The sequence below is a fragment of the Truncatella angustata genome (assembly GCF_020726525.1).
Source record: "Truncatella angustata strain MPI-SDFR-AT-0073 chromosome Unknown BKA67scaffold_11, whole genome shotgun sequence".
In the NCBI taxonomy this organism is placed as follows: Eukaryota; Fungi; Ascomycota; class Sordariomycetes; order Amphisphaeriales; family Sporocadaceae; genus Truncatella; species Truncatella angustata.
The window spans coordinates 516902-535786 of NW_025763391.1; the positions used below are offsets into that span (position 1 = coordinate 516902).

The following is an 18885-nucleotide window of genomic DNA, read 5'->3' on the forward strand; positions in this document are numbered from 1 at the left end:
TAAAACCTGCCCACACCTCGATCGTGGCCATGTGGTGCCGGTATCCGTTTCGCGACGAGACAGACTGGACAGTGCATCCGCCGCTCGGCTCATCAGCACTCAGGACCGAGAACCCAGGGCTCAGGAATGGGAGGCAAAAGGCCGATGGACGTGTGAGTGCCGCATTGTCAATCCGGAGGGCCCGATGCCGATAGCTTTTCTTTCCTCGTGGGAGTGCTAAATACCAAGAAAGCCAAGACTAGGTGAAAAATCTCCCCTAGGTTAGTTAGCATTGGCTCCCGAGCTTTTATGCGCCGCAAACCAGTTCCTTTAGCACAGACGGTGCCTAGAAATTGTGACCGCGTCAGCGCTCCAAATTGCGTAAAACACCCCGTATGATACAGCAGTTTGGGGGGGCATTTAGAGCGTCACAGGGCTGAGGCTAACCTTGGGCGATTAAAGTTGGAGAACCATGGCCCCTCCATGCCGTGATTCCGCCCCAAGTCAGTGTCTTGCCTGCCCCGGCACGAATTGCACACTCCACGACTCAGTCCGCCTCACTTGGCACACCATGGGCCCGTGTAGAGGTGTCAAGCAGCCACTATGTATGGCCGACGTCTTGAGCAGATAATGCTAATAATGATAATAATAATATAATCATGATACCAAAATACGGGAATATCATCTTGATCTGCCCAGGTATTACCGCACCCGATAACGCCGTCTCACAGCCCTCGACCCGCTATCCCCAGAATCACCTCATGCAGAATTGTTCCACATTCAATCGTCATCAAGTCTTGGCGACGGCCTCGATGGGAAGTCGCCAAACCATATAACTATAAGACAGCCGTGGCAACCATGATTATATTACATCTTCAAGCCACAACCCAAATCTTTCTGGACTAACTTTCCTCACCAGCCAACTCAGCAGACACAACTTTCACAACATCCCGCATTGCCGTCACTCTTGCCATCACTGAAGTGGGCACAGCCGGCTTCCGGGGCGGGCTGACACTGGACACGTGCAAAGTGCCGACATTGCCGATTTGTTTCTTTTCCATGCAACCGTGACAGCTCGAAACCCGCGCCATCGATATGCTTCGCGCCAAAAATCTCGACGCGAGCCCTCCAAAACCGAGAACCCGCTTATGCGGCAAACAGCACCCCTTACCACTTGGACAGTGAGCGGATAAGCGGTTCGGTAGCCTCGTAGATACCCTTCACGAAGCAGCTAAGAGACCTGGAACATTCAGCAATGTCGGTACTTTTGCTGCTGCGTCAAAGTCTAAAGTCCATGTAGAATCGCATCGCATCGCACGGAGAAGGATCTCGGCTCGAGCCTGCCCCCATGAGACTTCAGCACTCGTCGAAGTGGCTTGCTGATTTGATGAAATACCGCAATATGCAATAAAATGCACTCCACAACGCAAATAGGTGATACCGACTTGTCGTGCATGGTATTTCCCACTAATTATAGTGGTATGTGTGCAACCAGCTCTTTCTCTTGGCCCCGTGTAAGTGGGCCACGTCTTGACATAGTACTGTCCGAGAACACAGACCAACATGCCCAGCAAACCGTCAAGACTTGGCAGTTTATACTACTATTTGGCAAACGTAATAAGAATATGGTTGGTCCCTGGTAATTTACGGAGAAACACTAGCAAGGACCCACGGGAAGAAAATTGTGGAGGATTTTGTCGTGCGAAGAATGACAGTCGTGACCAACCATGCCCATACCTTCGCCGCAACAGCAAGACTATGAACATCTCGCCAGATCATATCACTAACCTAGGATACAACTGAATTGCCCATCTCAACTCTGGCGACGCGCACGATCCCGCAACATACGTGATACGCAGTCTTTGAACCCGCTGACTGCCCAAGCACGGGTAGCGCAGAGTCCTGATGTAAAACCTGCAAGAGGATGCGCTGATACCCATTGCTTGTTGCTGATCGGCCCCATTCAAGTTTGCCTCTGCTTACTCATCTAGACTGCAATATGTCGTCAGATTGCCAGCCTCCCCAAACCTCGAGCCCATTACCACAGCGTGGCCGCGAGACCCTGTAATCACGGTAGTACTGAGTATCAGATAGCATAGATGTACGCACGTTGATACTCAAGAGTGATACAATACTCCTACAGGGTGTGATGGAGGTGAGCTTGAGTTGATATGCATGGAGGAAATTACCACTAAAAAGAAATTGCCGACGATCATGCGTGAATAATGAAACGGCGTCGCGCTTCTCCTCGAGAAGCAGGCGACCCTAGCTGTCTGGTTTTGGGATTCTCAGGGCATATAACCAAGCATGATGAAAGTGATGAGTCTTTATAGGTGTATTACTTTTCCTAATATTAAGGCATTAATGACTAAATGTAATTGTAAATGTATCAAGCGCTTTATAACCAAACGAAGAAGGCAAACAACTTTTTGCATTTGCGACTCTTATCATAAGTCTTGCACTTCGAACACAGACAGGTGCGTCTTCCCATGAGGCTTTTCCTTGGCGAAAAACTGCGTCACACTATACGTGCTGCCGGAGGCTGACATCCAGCCTCCGCCACGGGTGTCCTCGCTCGTGAGGGAGATCCACGACTCGGGGGTGAGGCGAGACGTGGGGCGCGACCAGTTGGCGTAAGGGGACTTGGCCTCCTTGGAGAACCAGAGGCTGGACCTGGCGGACAGCGGGGTATCGGCGCCGCTGATGGCGGCCTGCTTCTTTCTCTCACGGGCGCGGTGGGCGCCGCTGCGCAGCTTGCCGAGCCACAGCATCTGCTCGTGCTCGCGCAGGTAGCGGTGCGATGAGAAGTTGTTGAAGACGTTCTGGCGGCCCAGCATGCCGAGGCCGCGGCGCTGCTCCCGCTTGGCGTACATGCGCTCCGAGATCTTCTTGACCGACTCGGGCGAAGGCACGGGATACTCGAGCACAGGGCATACCTCGTCGGGGCCCTGCTCGGCGTGCTCGGCCCAGCGGCCCAGGAGCGCGAGGATGTTGACCTGGGCGCGCGCCAGAGATTCGGAGTCGTTGGGCGGCACGACCTCGCTGAAGCGGTCGCCGGTGGTGCGGTCGGTAACAACACAATACGAGGCACCGACATCTGTACAGACGACGGGGACACCTGTCAGGGCTGCCTCACCCATAGCCAACGGCAGACCCTCAGAGATGGACGAGTTCAAGAAGAGCCATGCGTCTTGGAGAACAACCGAGGGGTTACCAAGGCCCTTGAGGATGACATGCTCAATGAGACCCTTGGCGGCGATGAGCTCTTGACACTCCGTGGCAATGGTAGCGGCTCGTTCCTGGTCACCGTAGATATGCAGTTGATAGTCTCTGAAGCCCCACTTGTTCACGATCAAATCGGTAGCCATGATGGCGTTCTTAATATCCTTGGCATATTGCACATGGGACAACATGACCACGGTAGGAGTGTCGGTTTTGATCGTCTTCGTCGGCTCAAACTTCTCCATGCTAGTGATGCCGTTGACGACGGGGTCAATCTTGCGGGCGAAGGTACGGCGGTGCTGAATGGCACCCTCGGCGGTTCCGAGCTCCTCTTCCCAGCCGGGGTTGAAGTAATCGCAGCAAGGAAGTACAACGTCAGCATGGTGCTCAAGAAGCACGCAACTCAGATGAGTCAGAGAGATCAGCGAGCTGTTGACGAAAGGAGAATCATACGACACGGCGGAACTCATGAAGGTGGTGAACTCTCGGTAACTGATACAGTGATCCCAGATGTGAAGAGAGACGTCCCGCTTCTCCTTGCACACGATACCATAGGTGGCACCAGTAAAGTGGTGAGAAGCCTGGAAGATATCGGGGATTTGCTCAGGAACGGGCAGCGAGAATATAAAGAGGTAACGGCACCATAGGTTCAATGCGTCGTCGAGATGTTTGATCGTCGGCATCTCGAAATTCCACCAGTTGTCGATATTCATGGACTTGTCACAGTCGCTCAACCAGAGCTCACGCCACTTCTCCTTGACGACAGGATTAGTCCACACATCGTTCCAGTTGCGAGAAGTCTCGAAATAGGTATTGAGGTTGACCAGAGCCTTGGTGGCCTCGTCAACATGCTCCCGGGTTAGGTTGATGGTACGAGCGCACTTGACCAGACTGGAGAGAATAGGGATGAAGTTCTGCAATATGTCCTTCGTACGGGTGTCGTGAGTTCGCTGGACGACCTGAGTATCAAGGTTGCTTTCCAAGACGCCGTGGATCGGGTTCAGGAAATCGAGACCCCAGAGAGGCAAAATTGTCAGTGACTGGACGTTTTGTTCGATCTGGAATCGAGGCACACCATAATCGTTTGCCGACTCAGCAAGAACGTGCCACTTGATAGTGTTTAGATCGTTGACCATGTCTCTACGACAAGCAGAAACACCACCAGGATCGTTGGGCCAGGTCGAAGTATCCATGCAGAGAACATGAATCTCATACTCGCTATCCAGAAGTTGCGAAGACAAATGACGTGTGTTGATGGATGACTCTCCACCAGTGCCAAAGGTGTACAGATCGCTCATCTTGAAGGCGATGTGGATCCATGCACTGACCTGAGGATTGATGTCAACTCTGGCCATAATGGTATCAGCCTGCGCATCCACGTATGACTTGGCAGCCTCGAGACGACAAAAGTCGCGTCGTCGCCAGTAAGGGCGCATAATCTTGTCTGCACGTAACAACTCCTCGTCCAACCAGCGGGCGCTGATGGCGTCGACTTCCCTGCCGTCCTTCCAAGCTTTCCAAAGCTGTGTACGAGCCACGGCCGTGGGAATGGGGTAACGCCTAACATTGAGACCAATGAGTCGTGACACTGGGTTGGATTTGATGGAAGAAAACTCGAGGAGAGGGTTCTCGCTCAAAAAGCTACAGTTCTCGGGCTTCTCCAAGACATGGAACCAATCCTCACTGATCATCAGAGGGGTCTCGACGTCCTTGCCATTCAGCGTCACTGATACCTCAGGATGGAATTTGTGTTCAAAGTCCCATGAGGCATGCCAAGTCTTGTCACCCTGGATGTAAGTCGCTTCCGTCACCGCAGAGAAGGGGATCCAGTGCTCCAATCTCTTCTGCGGGTTGCGAGGAGGCATACTCCAAAGAACCTTGATTGTAATGTGGGGGAATGTGTACTCGGCCCACAGCAATTCGTCTTCGTGCTTAGCGTTGTGTCTATAGGAGTTCTTCCAGTTGACGCGATTCTTGCCCCTCATGGCTGAGCCTGTGGTGATATAGCCTCTGTGATCATATTGAGCAAGCTCGCCTTGGCGCTCACCTGTGAGACATTTGCGCTGCATAGGAAGCTTTGATCGAGGGTTCTCATACTCGTACTCGAATGAGTTGATGATCTTGCCTTTACTGTAAACCTCTCTTGTGCTGAGGATGAGGTGGTTGTTGTAAGTGTTAACAGACATGAGACCCTTCTGATCGCTGGGCTCAGAGTCGTGTTTGCCAGCATACTGGAATAGTCGCAAAGAACCGCTATCGAGGGTTGTCCAGAACCAGCTTGCTGGGCCGTTGAAATTCTCCGTAGTAAGTCTGTTCTTCTCAAGAGTAGTTGTAGTGCCTCTCATGAGCTTCTGAAGTTTAGTTACGTGTTCGTGACGATAGAACAAAACGGAAGGGATCAGAAAGTTCTGCAACAGCTTGCAGTACGACCAGATGGTGGTCAAGAAGAAGATCAAGGGCCAGCGAACAACAGGCCAGGTGTTACGTAGAACAAAGTCTAACTCTCGTTGATACTCAGGATCCGCTGTCAATGAAAGGACCAGGAACTTGACGCAGAGGTTGAAGCCTCGGAAGAGTGTGGACACTGGCTTCTTGGGCACGGAGAGGAGGTACTTTTCGTGAGTCTCGTCAACGGGGTAAAGCTCTTGCACGACCTTGCCGGTAACGTAAGAATTTTCATCAGGCGCATTGAAGCCTTTGTCCTCCAGATCCTGCGCATACTTTTTCACACTCTTCGTTAGAGCAGCACCAAGATCGTTACGAGCAATATGGATATCTACATCCTGAGGGTTCTGAGAACCAATTCTGGTGCAAAGCCACTGCTCCACACCAGCTTCCAAAGCACCCGGGGCGCCGAGGCAGCGCTGGAGGAGGAAGGTTCGAACGGACTCAGAGAGAGACTCCCACTCTTGTTCGCAATCCAAGCCTAGGAGGAGGTATGACAGGTATGTCTTGTCGCTTTCTTTCATGAGACGGACACGTTCTGATGAACAAGTCTCAAGCTGTCGTTTGATACCCTCAGGTACAGAGAGGCCACCCTGCATGGAGTGTTCGACAACCAGAAGCTCTGCAAGCGTTGCGTCATCATGGGACATTGCGAGCTTGTGCTCAGAGAAGGACTGAACAATTTGCTCGGCGATAATCTTCCAGTGGCGTTGAACATTCAGAACCCATTCGTCGATTACTCGGTCGGGACCAAGGATTACGATGAGGTGTAGAGTGTCGCCAGACTTGCGGCTGATAGAGCGCAGCTCGATGCCCCCACCAAACTTGTGACGAGAAGAGACAAGCTCAATAACAATTTCACCGGACAGCCAGTTCTGTGCGGCAAGATCCAGTATCTTCTGAGCTGAGTGAAATGAGGCCTTTAGAACGGGAGGCGTCCTCAATCTGTCTCCGTGGGAGAGCAGCTCCAAGATGCGCCTACCAGGATGCTTTTGAGGATCAAGCGTATAACGATCTTCAACTGGCAGAGCGCGGAAGCAGTCAAAGAGTTGGCTCATAGTTGTCTGGGAAAGATCTGGGCTTGGCTTCAAAGTGCTCACAGAGTAAGATTTCGCCATGAGTGTTTTCTCGTCAGATGCAGCTAAAGCGAAAGCTGTCTTCCTCTTCCAGACCATGATGTTTGGCAAGCCGATGTTGGCGACGAACATGGAGTAGAAGCCAGCTGTCCAAGTAGCGATAGCGAGAGAGACAATACCACCAAAGGACCAGTAGGGCAGGCACTTGTGCAGCGCGATGCCGACTGGAAAACCAACGACCGCACCAACAGCTAATGGAGCTGCACCGTTCAAACCACAGTAAATCTTGTTGTATTGGTACCATAGGAGACCAGAGTAAGCACCAAAGTAGCAGAGGAACATGATTGAGTCATTCTCGTAAGCTGAGAAAGCCCACATAAGTGCAGCAAAAACTGCAGCTCCCCAAAGGTGAAGGAAGAAGAATTTGGAGAGCGATCTCCAGTAGAGGCTTCGCCTAGCAAGGTTGTCTGCTTTGTTGGCTTCCTTCAGAGACTCTAGGGAAGTGATAGGCTTGTTGATCTTCTCGTTAGCGGCTGTCCACAGCGGTTGCGAGACGGTGTCGAGCGCCACTGCGCCCACAAGATAGTAGCAAAGACCAAACCCGACTCCGAGACGGAACTCTTCGCTGCTCGCAGCTGACAAACCCACGAGGCCACCTCCAGTGAACAGAGCAGCCCACTTATCCAGAAGCGCAACGACGAAGTAAAGAAGTCCAGACCAAATATCTTTTCCAGTGGATCTCCAATGCAAGAAGGCGCTGTGAAGCTTCAAACCCTTCTGCATGTTGGTCATGTTCTCCATACCGGCCTTGAGTGTCAAGTTCCAAGTGGTGCTGTAAGCCAACGGCATCCAGGATCTCTTGTGGCGACAGTACCAGCGCATCAAGAACATGGTTGAGCCATATCCATCCGACAGCTTCTTGATGAAAGGGTCAGATGTTTGTTTCTGGAAGAACCACCGGTTGACATCCTTGAGCACAGCATTGTGAACAACAGTACGCGCAATAGGCATGATCTCATTGTTGGCCCAGCCTTCAACACGGGTACGTTCGTCCTCGGAGGCATGCTCGCGATACCACTCAATGATCTCAGAGTCCTTAGTGTAAGGAATTGCGAGGTACCAGGAGCTCCACATAGCAACTGTGTCTCGTGCTCTCCACAAAAGAGCCAACAAGAACGTACTTAGGACTGGTAAATAAATCCTAATATCGTCATCATATGCCATACTGGCGATAGGCGAGATGAATAGGATGGGAATGCAGGTGATGATGACCGTCCTACCCGAAAGAAACTCTGATCCTGGTAATTGGTAGATAGATAGCGCATTGAGAACCAAAAGGTATGTGGAAAGCATGACGAAATAGAAAAGAAAGATCCCAGCAGCTGTCGCCGTCTGGGTGCTGATAATGACGACGAAGCCAACGACAGCGACCAGTAAGCTCAAAGCGACACCGGCAGTTAATCGAGTGAGAATGAACAAATTCATGGCGGGGAAACCATTGGCGTAGAAGTAGTAGCTACCGCCAGAGCAGATCCACTGACCAAAAGCGCCAGTCAGCAGAAGTGCGCACATGAGGGCTGTAGTGGCCATTGTCTTTTGCTCCGAGGACATAAAGGTAGTCAAGTACAAACCGCGACCGACGGTGGTAAGTAGCATCACATCAATCAGCGCAGGAATGGCGAAAATACCAAAGAAAGTAAATCGGTAGCTGAAAGCCGTTTTCTCCTCTCCGCCCGTGGGATCAATATCGGACTGCATGGCCGCATACGCTGTGGGCAACTCCGTAAAGTTTTCGGTACGTCTCGGAGGCTGATACTTCATATAGTATTCTCTGTATCGATTGGCAACGATCTTTCCGACGTTGCGGGGTGTCATGTCAAAAAAGGAGTCACAACGAGAACCGAGAGCGAAGTTTTCAGCAAAGCAAGCAGCCTGGTCAGCAGCGTGGTTGGGATAAGGGTTTCGATCCAAGGTCTCGAGGTAAACCTCGTCCATTGCTAACTTTCGGAATGCAGAAATGATGGATAGAGCAAGAATATCAGCACCAGCATCGATCTTGTCAGCCTCAGCCAACTGCTGCATGGCATAACCAAGACGGGCGTATACTTCGCTCTCGCCGCCCACAAGAGCGGTATAGAGGCGAGTATCAATGTCCACGAACAGGCGAACGGCTTCGGAGCGTTGAGGTACCCAACAACGTTTCTCAGAGAGCCATTCCAAGCGGGAAGTGATGAGCTGTTCAGCAGTGACATCGTTGTTTAGATAAGCGACCGAGTTGAGCGCCCTTTGCTGGGTGAGCATCGGCACACTAATCAGGTGATACTTCATACATTTGGCGACCAAACTGAAGAACTCCGATTTCCTCGGCCTTGCAGAGATACGAATGGAGAACTGGATCATCTCGGCAGGCGAGAGTAGCTGGACATCTTGTACGAGACGCTTGGGCAAGAGCCATTCCGTGGAGAGGGTTCCAAGGCGAATTGCCATGGTACGCTCGGCGTCGAAACATTCTACGCGAGGAACCTGTTTGCTAGACAAGAAGGTGTGCAGGATGGTGGCAGCGCGTTCCTTCGCCTTGTTGGAGAGAAACAAGACGACACCCTGAGTAACGGGGTCCACATCGTATAGGCCCCAGTATTGGGCGCCGGAGCTAGTTTGAAAGCCGGAATGAAGACCAGAGAAGACCTTGAGAGGAGCATTTTCAGGGTCGGCGGTAGATTTGTCAAGAAGATCAAGAAGCTCATTAATAGCAGAAACAGTGCCAGGAGCGAAACGGTCAGCGTCACGAAGGGTCTCGATCTGTCTGCAAACCTGTTTGAGCTCATTACCCTCAATCTTTGCCAGGAGATCCAAATCTCTAAGTTTGAGTTGATCTCGACGAATCTGATCAAATTCCAAGAAGGTTGCATCATGACCAAGCATGAAACAACCAAGACCGCTTGTTTCGTCATTAAGAAGTACGGGAGATGGATTCTTAGAGTTGATTTCGAGGAACGAACTAGGAGGAGTGCGCTTGACGATGTAGCTTCCAGTGCTATCTCGCTCCGTAATATTCGGCTTGAAAAGATGTAGTCTTGAATGAATATCAGGAATAAATGCAGAGAGGCTCTCGTAGATATCTCGGTGGCCTTGCGGGGAAGTGGCAATCTTGTCGTTTTTGCGCCAGTACTCGTGGGCTTTCATGTTCGCTTCATCCTTTAGCCACATCAAAGCACCGAGGGGTTTGCTGGCAAGAGCATGTGAGTGCGCAAGCGTAGCATCGTAAAGAGCTGCCTGGTGGCCGATCCAGCACAGTGCGCTATTGAAGGTAGACCAGTTATAGGTACGGGTAGCCACAGCGTATTGAATGCTAGCATCGTCGTCAACGGTTTCCATCATGACCAGTGCGGGACCGTGAGTCACGCGTTGGGCGGCAGCAGCTCTCATAACAGTTCGCATTTGTTCCATCTGAAAGTAGTTCTGTCGGTCACCGTCGGGTCTCATTGTTCCATTCTGGTAGATCAAGCCTCGAATATAGTTCATATCAATCTCCTTGGCTTCTGCTTCCGAGATATAATCGGGATAAGACAATTCGAGCCACAGCTCCCGACCAAGCAACCTGGCGTGACGGGACACTTCATTAACGATGGCGGGTTTGAAATGCAACCTGAAGTTGGTAATAATCAGACCAGTGAAGACATTCTGACCTAGAACAGAGTCCATCGTTTGCAACAATATCTCCAACTTTTGGATGATAGCAGCACTGCTATTAGTGGTGGTAGACTCGGCGACCTTGTCAATATCAATGCGCGCGAGAATCTCTCTTGAGGTTGTTGGGTAAGATTGTAACGCCTGCACAACTCCATCCTGAAGAGGATCAACGACAAGTACGTGCCACTTAGACAGCAGGCTTTGCTGTGCGCGAGTTGGCGGTTGGGCAAAACTGCCAAGGAAAACACCAAAGGTCTTTAACTCCTCGCCAGTAGGCTTTTCAATGACGGATACTGCAGACTGCTTTGAGCGCTGCCGTAGCTTGTGAAGGTAGCGAGCGACAGGCCGTGAGACGGTAGTGGTTGAGTGATTCTGATTGAACTATCAGTACGAGCTCAAACCAAGATGCGTGATGATGAGCCATCTGGTCTGGTTTGCGAAAACTTACCTTAGCTCGCTTAATAAGATATTTGGAAAGAGTGTATAAAGAATAACTAAGACCGAGAATCAAAGTAGCTAAAAGAAAGGCAGCGATAAGCCGTTCCCACCAGGAACCAGTCATGCCATTCCAGCCGACTGATGTCAGACCCAAAAATCTGAGACCCATCTTGCAGACGTACTTGCCGAGTATCAAACCTGAAGATGGTCACAAGTATAGAGATATCCCCCATAGGGTTGGTCATGTTCAAAATGAAAGGTGGGAAGCCCGTCGATGTATAACGAGCCATATATTCGCAAAAGGGTGCTTGTCAGGAGGCGACTCCACAGGGCTGGATATCGTGTTCAGCTCTTCTATGGCAGAGTGCGGCGATCTTCGAATCTGAAGATCTTAGGGGAACGCCGATGCATCTCGAACCTTCTCGTATCGATCAGCTCATGCTCGAGACAATATTAGAAGCCTCTCATCGAGGATCAGGGATCTGTACACATCGGGTTCAGCTCTTGAGGATAAGTCAGTATAGCTCGCTTAGTGCACCGCCCAGTTGGCCAGGTCTAAATTGAGGTGTAGGGATAAAGACCGGGTAGCCCAGTAGCCGATATCTTCATCAATCCGATAGTACAGGCGAAGTAAGGATTCCGGGGCGAGAACATGGCGGCGAAGGCATCGGTTGGCCCACCAGTGATTCTTTGACCTAACTTATGGAGTGATGACTCGATAGTGGAGATCGGAGCATGGAATGAGCATCAGAGCGACAGAGAAAAGGCCTTTGCCTGTGCCTGTGCCTGCCATGAGCAGGGTAGGGGTCCCCCGAGGGCGTTGGCGATACAGATCGTATGCACTGAGACAAGCTTGGGAAAATCCCACGCTGCTCGAAACTTCCTAACCTGGTGCGTTGCTTATTTGCTGTGAAGAGCTAACGGTGACGCTGGAATCTTGTGGCGCCTTCGTGCACGTCGGCTCGTAATGGATTAATGGAGGGGACCTCAACCCTTCCGGGGCTATGCTAGCCCATCCATAGCGACCCATGGCACACAATTATGGTGTTTGTTTTCTTTCGTTTCCATTCGAGGACTGAGATATTCATGTTGAACTTGATGTCGACCGGACAGCCTGCAACTTGTTAGAACTATGCTAGAGTATAGAAACTCGAACATACGAGGAGAAGTTCCCCTTGCCCAATTGCAACGAACTTCAGTTGGCATCGTAGTCGTAGCGGAGCACCTCTTGAGGGCGTGGTTGTAGTACGTAAATACCCTCATCATCCCTACTCGATATGTGATTGCTCGGATCCGACTGCATGGAAACAGCGCCAACATGTTCCCAACCCCCTAACCTAGCGCCCTATTTGAGATGGCTCACATTAGCAGAATGCTTAAATCTAGCCCGGTTTCTGACTGGTCAATAGGCAAATTAATTGGCAAGCACGACGTCGCATGGTACCTGTCTTGTTGCGCCTACTATCAGCAACAGCCGCATGCCAAGATTTCTGGAATGTGACGAAAAGGCATAAGCCACCGTGAGGCGCAAAGGATTTCAATAACTTTCCGAGCATTGATGACGGAAGCACGGCTGGAGGGTAAAAGAAAGAAAAGAAAAGAAAAAGCAAAAAGAAAAAGAAAGAACATCGTGATCCGGAAATAGCCCTGCAGAATCACATTATGCTTTCGAAATTAGAGTAAGCAGTGATGCGGTTAGGTGCATGTTAACATGATTGATACCTGGATAGAATTGAATTCTTGCATTGTCTAAGCACTAGTATCCACAGACCTCCTTATACACACCCGTCGCTGAACCTTTTTTGTATGGCGTTTGTGGTACGGATCATATGGCACCGTCATTAATGAGCAGTCGGTTACCACTTCATCATCCATCCCTATTGTGAAGTGAAGCTGTGGATGGAACCTTACCAAGTCACTGGCTTTCTATCAACAAAATTCTTTTTGTTGTTGTGATAAACAGCTTCACACCATCAAGTGCCCCGCCAAAGCTATTGGCCTATTTCACCTATTAGCTGACGCATCAGCGGCTCTGGTATGTCCCAGCGTTTAATGGGAGCTGGGTGCAGGGCTTCTACATTGGCAGCGCTTGTCGACGTCTGTGGAGTTGTCACCCAAACACAAAGAAGCAAAAGCTGCACCCTTAATACGTTTCAGATCACTTGCGCATTCGCATGTTGCATCGTCGCCGGCTTCCTGGGCCAAATCATAACCAGTTGCTTTGCATCTTTGAGTTGTATTCTTGCAAATAATTAACGCTGCAGGATCGCAGCGAAGGTTTCAGAAAGAGATGAATCTTCAAGAGGGGTGGCCCAAGGGCTGGCGACAGAAGAAATGGGTTTGGCTATTGATAGGCGTGCTGGCCGCCATCATAATCATCATCGTCGTCGTTCCCATCGCGGTTGTTTTCGCCAGAAAAGCCAAAGCTGCCACAGAATTCGGAGCCATGTTGCTCGTGCCGCTATACATTTACCCCACTAATTCCTCGTGGATGCCGATTTACAATGCGTAAGATGGTTCGAATCCCCTAGATTATTAGACGACAATGCTGATATGTTTACTCAGCATTGAACTGCGCCCCACGCTCAACTTCACGGTGATCGTCAATCCCAGCAGCGGCCCAGGAGAAAATCCACTTCCAAGTGACGATTACTATACTGCTGTACAAAAGCTCAACTCGTACGCCAACGTCAAGACGGTGGGATATGTTAGGACAGGATACGCCACTAGAAACATCACCGAGGTAATCGACGATGTATTGACCTATGCCGGATGGTCTGCAAACTCTTCATCCCTTGGAATGAGTGGCATTTTCTTCGATGAAGCTGTTCATCAGTACGACGCCGATGCAGTTACATACATGGAAACCATCGATCAAGTAGCGAAGAACGCCACGGGTCTACTAGGCGACCGGAGGGTATATACTTACTCGCCATTTAGAAGACTTACTGCTGACCGTAATTACAGGTTATTCACAATCCTGGAACTATTCCCGACTCGCGGTACAACAATAGTTATGTCGACATCACAGTTGTTTTTGAGGACAACTATACAGCTTGGCAAAATAAAAGTGCGGAGGTCGAAGCTCTTTCGGAGCACCGGCATCTTAACAGCATCATGATTAATTCGGTTCCTTGGATGAGTGATAGCGACTTGAAGATGTTCGTCAACGACCTAGCGGCAAAGGGCGAGCATATTTTTATCACTGGCAATCAGAAGAGCTTCTACGAGTCTTTTGCCTCTGACTGGTTCAACTTTGTGGATGTGACAAAATCCACGAATCAATAGCCATATATATACCACATATTTATACCCTTGTTGTTAAACTTCAGCCTTTGTATTGCAATACATCCAAACTCCATTGAAAATAGAATGATAACTATTTATGACGATTTGCCCACTGCGGCGGTGAATTTATGCCAACTCTGTCCAAAGCTCTCATAGAAGTCATCCACGAGATCAGTTGCGAAGACATACTGGCCGCGCTGACACAAGTCCTTTACCACATCATGAATCTGATCAAGTGGAATTCCAGAAATCTGGTACATGGAGCGCGACCAGTCGACGCTAAACTCGACCAACCTCTTTTGAACGGTGTCGTCTTCATATTCTTTGTGGGGGACCTCGCAGATACAGACGACATCTGGGCTCCCGAAAGAGGCAAGGTCCTCCACACGCTCACCTCCACCGCCGACCAGAGGGGTACCGGGATTGTGGATGACCTGGTATTACAAATTCGAGCCGTCAGTTTTAGAAACTAGAGGCTATAACATATATGCACGTAAAATGAGGGTGGCGGCGGATAAGAAAGGGATAAAAAGGAATGTGGGTAGAGACGGGGTAACGCGTAGTCTAGATGACAAGAAGGAATCAACACGTACAAGCCGGTCGTCAAGCAGGCCGTGCGCATTCTTGATCAAGGAGCGAACTTCGGTCAGATACTCGAACCTTTCAGCTGAAAAATGGTTGGGCACCTCGTCCACAAAGATGCCCTGAACGTAGAGGCCTGGAACCTCGTAAGCAGCATGCCAATCTGCGTAGCGACGAATTTCCCCGTAAGTTTCCCAAAGAGGCTTGCGACAATAGTCTATGCGAACATAGCCCACTGTGTAAACATTTGGGTAGGCATTCAGTTTGGGTACCTCGCGCAAATAGTCGTGACTAGGCAGCGGCGTGTCGCCCGGCCCACTGTTCGGATTGACTATCACAAGAAAGTTGGTATCGGGGTGAGCGGAGAAACTGTACAGGCGGAGCCGATCAGAACAAGCACATGTATACTTCCCCGGGTTTGGATTTGTCTTGTTTTTGTCGGAGCAAGCGAGGTAAGGCTCTAGAGCGTCGCCACCCCCCTCCGCGACGGTGATGCCAACGACGAAAATGATTGAGAGATAGTCGAGGTTACTTACGCGTAGTGAAGCGGCTTCCATGTATCCTCGGTCAGCGGGTAGTAATAGAGAGGCATAACCACCCATGATTTATGGCTAGTCTTGACCATGGTTGTGGCTGGGGTGGATCGTGTTCGTACGAAATCAAAATGGAAGACTGCAGCCAAATTACTTGGACAAATGAGAGTTCAATTAGCTCGAATCAGTAAGATGTTCCATAAAGGATGATGCAATTCCCATTACCATCTCTTTGTAGGTGTATTGACCATGACACGAGGTTTGGTGCTTATCGAAGGCCGACTTGTCCTAGATTCCTATCGTCTACTTCTTAAATTCCGCTGGAAGCTCGCTTATTTAGTGCAGCACAAGCCTCTGCGGCACTGCTGGAGTAGCGCGTCGCCCCCCTGCAGAAGCGCTTACTATGCATACACCCTCTGCTTTGCCCGGTGTTTATCACCCTACTCCCGATCTGGAACTCCCTATTTCCACACGAGCTCCAGCTGAGCTATACTTGGCATATATTGAACTGTCACTGATGCATCCCCAAAAACTTTTTCACCTCCCCAGTATTTGCTCATAATGGAAAATCCTGGTTACCATCCTGGTTACCAGTCTAATTGAAAACACCGACCCATTTGCCAGGCTTGTTTGTTCCTAACTCATGCGATGCTTCTTCGATAGCCCGAAGAACGGATATTCCCCCGTCTCCACAACAGTTGCCAACTGACCGTGGATGCTTCGAGTCGCAAATAATGATACCTACCTAGGCCGTTTTGCCTACACTACTACTACACCGCATACACTCCGTGTCGGACATCGATAGTTCGATGACACCTGTACGGATCGTCGAGCGAGACGCCAAGGTTGACGAAGCTGAAGGACGAGTGGAGTTCTTCGGTGAAATTCGTCAACTCGTGCAAGCCATAGTTATCTCTCCCGCGTTTGATTGATTCTTTTTCTGTCTTTCCTTAGCTGGAAACACGAGCCCTCACGAAAACTACCGGTGAAGGTGCAAGTTAGAGTCACAGCGCGGACGGCAGTGGCTCGGGTGTTCTTCCAAGCCTCAGGTCCCGCATCTTGCTGCGTGGACATAGAAGCTACCCGGATCTTAGCGGATCATATTTGAATTATACACACATTACGCACAGTTAAAACCTTGGTCATATCCATCCCAATTGTACCTAACCGGTCCGTTATTCCTCTTTATCTCCAGTCCGATTTTATTATAGGTCTCTTATACGATTATTTTTGTGGTAAAGATGAGCTCTCAAATGTCATCGTTAGAGTGTTCGCCGAGATCTAGCTCTCCGGTCGACTATCCCTCCACTCCAGCATCTGAAGCGGACTGGTCTTATGATGTCGACGGTATTAATGACATTTTGTTCACGTCGAGGCAGAACCAGTATGTCCTGATCACGGGTGGACTGGGATTTATCGGCAGCCATACTTCAGTACAGATCATGAAGGAGGGATACAACGTAATCATCGTTGATGACAACAGCAATAGCCGCCTAGACGCCCTAGATGGTATCCTAACGATAGCCGACCTGTACTATGAGAAGCTCACTCACCGAAAATGCCCCAAGATTGAGCTACATTCTATAAGCTATCGCAACACACCAGCCATGAGAGCCATCTTCGACTCTCACTCTTACACCAGCCCCGGCGGACAGATCAAGCGGTCTAATATCGTCGGCGTTATTCACTTCGCCGCATACAAGGCGGTCGAGGAGAGCATCCGGAAACCGTTGCAATACTATCAGAACAACATCAACGGACTGGTGGACTTTTTGGAATTACTAGACGAGGTCTCGGTGAAGACTGTGATATTTTCTTCGTCGGCAGCTGTCTACGGCTCGCTCGCCGGATCCTTGAACGGACCACTGCGCGAAGAGAACTGTGTCCAGCAATGCGAGGAGGGACGAGAACAGGCGCGCTGCGAGGATTTGCCCCAATCTGGATGCAAGTCCATCACTAACCCCTATGGCCGCTCCAAGTTCTTCGGCGAAGCTATCCTCTCCGATCTGGTACTGTCTGATCCCTCGTGGAACATCGTCGCCCTGCGATACTTTAACCCTGTTGGCTGCGACGCCTCGGGGCTATTGGGCGAGGCCCCGCGTGGCCTGCCGTCTAACCTGCTCCCCGTGGTAACACAAGTTGTGACGAGCCAGCGCGAACAGGTCAAAATCTTTGGTGGCGACTGGGACACAATAGACGGTTCCGCCATACGCGACTTCATCCACGTGACAGATCTCGCACGAGGTCACATATCGGCCCTGTCCGCCTGCCGCAGTGGTCGCATCAGCGGTGGCTATCGAACATACAACCTTGGCGTCGGCAAGGGCAATACAGTCCTCGAGGTGGTACGTGCCATGGAGGCGGCGTCAGGATGCACCATTCCCTACGAGATTGTGGACAAACGCGCCGGCGACGTCGAGCGTAGCGTGGCAGATGTTGACCGCAGTCGCACAGAGTTGGGATGGGAGACCAAGGAGACTCTAGAGAGCGCCTGCCGCGATATTTGCAATCGCTTGCAGACAACGACGCCAGAGCTACTGAGAAGGAATGCGACATTTTAAAGTAACATGTACACAGGTCTTCTATGTCTAATAGATGAATGTTGGAGATTTGTATTGTTGATTTGCTTCTGCTTGCATTTGGATAGGTATCACGGAACTGGAATTTTAGAGCTGTACAAATAGTTCGGGCTACACACACGGATGGATTGATCTGGGAATGGGTAATGGAGTACAGGATAGACGTGGAAGGTTTAACGACGTTTAAAAAAGAATAATACGTAATGTTCAATTTGATCAGAGAGTTTAGTTCATGGTATTAACTTTAATGCATCAATCCAAATTAAATGGCCCGTCAGTGTCAATTCTTTTGAGCAAAATAATTCTTCATCGAAAGCAAAAGCTTCACTATAGCAAACACCAAGACACGATTTTAGTTGGAGCAATGTATTAGTTTGGAAAGGATTCGTGATGTAGTCATCTCCGGAAAAAAATTTCTAGGGATTATAAATTCATGCAACCAGAAATCGGGATCTCCAGCAATGATCTTGTCAGTGTGGGTCACATATGTCTAGATAAATCCTAATACCGTGATCAACAGTTTACAAAAAGGAGACCTAGAGCGACCCCAAAAAACTCCGTGTACTTACTGGATTCCCGATCAGGGACGAGTTGTGCCTAGATAGGTCTAACTTTCAGGTGAACTAAAGCTTCAGAGACTATCTCCATGGGAGTAGTTCAAGTCTGGATGGCAAGCGTCGGCATATGCCATAAGGTGCATCAAATTTCCCAAGGTCCCAAACTATCCTTCAGGGAACAACCTGTAACTTGACATGACACAAGGCCGGTGCATTGTTTTTTTGTTTAGAATTGGTTGTCAACAAAGTTGCATTTCAGTTGAATTGGAATAGCCTGAATGGCCTGACTTAGCACGACCGCTCGACTTCAATTAATTAATTGAATCAATAGGGAAAGTTCGTGTCTGGCTCTACACCGCGGTATCAAACGAAGATCTTACTTATCACTTGGTTCTCAGTGCAATGATGTGGTTGGTGTTGGTGGCAGACCTTTCTTGACGAGAGTATTCTAGGAGCGTGTAAGCCAGAGCATTTCGCCATAATGTAGTAGCGACGT

General features: G+C 49.9%; 4 protein-coding genes across 4 annotated transcripts; 2 read left to right on the forward strand and 2 right to left on the reverse strand.

Moving 5' to 3' along the window:
* Window positions 1–1985: 1985 nt before the first annotated feature.
* BKA67DRAFT_669545 (glycosyl transferase) lies at window positions 1986–11019 on the reverse strand (the record flags this gene model as incomplete). The annotated part of the gene is made up of 2 exons (XM_046108660.1): window positions 1986–10784; window positions 10861–11019. The coding sequence occupies 2 exons, from the start codon at window positions 11017–11019 to the stop codon at window positions 2427–2429; spliced, it is 8517 nt and encodes a 2838-aa protein (XP_045951923.1). The 3' UTR covers window positions 1986–2426.
* Window positions 11020–13296: 2277 nt separating this feature from the next.
* Window positions 13297–14138, forward strand: BKA67DRAFT_527293 (Spherulation-specific family 4; the record flags this gene model as incomplete). The annotated part of the gene is made up of 3 exons (XM_046098837.1): window positions 13297–13358; window positions 13416–13767; window positions 13818–14138. The coding sequence occupies 3 exons, from the start codon at window positions 13297–13299 to the stop codon at window positions 14136–14138; spliced, it is 735 nt and encodes a 244-aa protein (XP_045951924.1).
* A 47-nt stretch (window positions 14139–14185) lies between these two features.
* Window positions 14186–15546, reverse strand: BKA67DRAFT_112116 (cell surface protein). The gene is made up of 3 exons (XM_046094901.1): window positions 15257–15546; window positions 14732–15089; window positions 14186–14572 (listed from the first exon to the last, which is right to left on the reverse strand). Exons 1-3 carry the CDS (start codon window positions 15343–15345, stop codon window positions 14234–14236), a joined length of 786 nt encoding a protein of 261 aa, XP_045951925.1. The 5' UTR covers window positions 15346–15546; the 3' UTR covers window positions 14186–14233.
* Window positions 15547–16506: 960 nt separating this feature from the next.
* Window positions 16507–17814, forward strand: BKA67DRAFT_527231 (uncharacterized protein; the record flags this gene model as incomplete). The annotated part of the gene is made up of 1 exon (XM_046098830.1): window positions 16507–17814. The coding sequence occupies one exon, from the start codon at window positions 16507–16509 to the stop codon at window positions 17812–17814; it is 1308 nt and encodes a 435-aa protein (XP_045951926.1).
* Between the last annotated feature and the right edge of the window lie 1071 nt (window positions 17815–18885).

Coding starts and splice junctions, on each gene's coding strand:
- BKA67DRAFT_112116 (XM_046094901.1), bottom strand. CDS start 15,345: ATGGTCAAGACTAGCCATAAATCATGGGTGGTTATGCCTCTCTATTAC. Junction 15,090..15,256: donor TGGAAGCCGCTTCACTACGC/GTAAGTAACCTC, acceptor CCGCCTGTACAG/TTTCTCCGCTCACCCCGATA. Junction 14,573..14,731: donor GCCTGCTTGACGACCGGCTT/GTACGTGTTGAT, acceptor TTGTAATACCAG/GTCATCCACAATCCCGGTAC.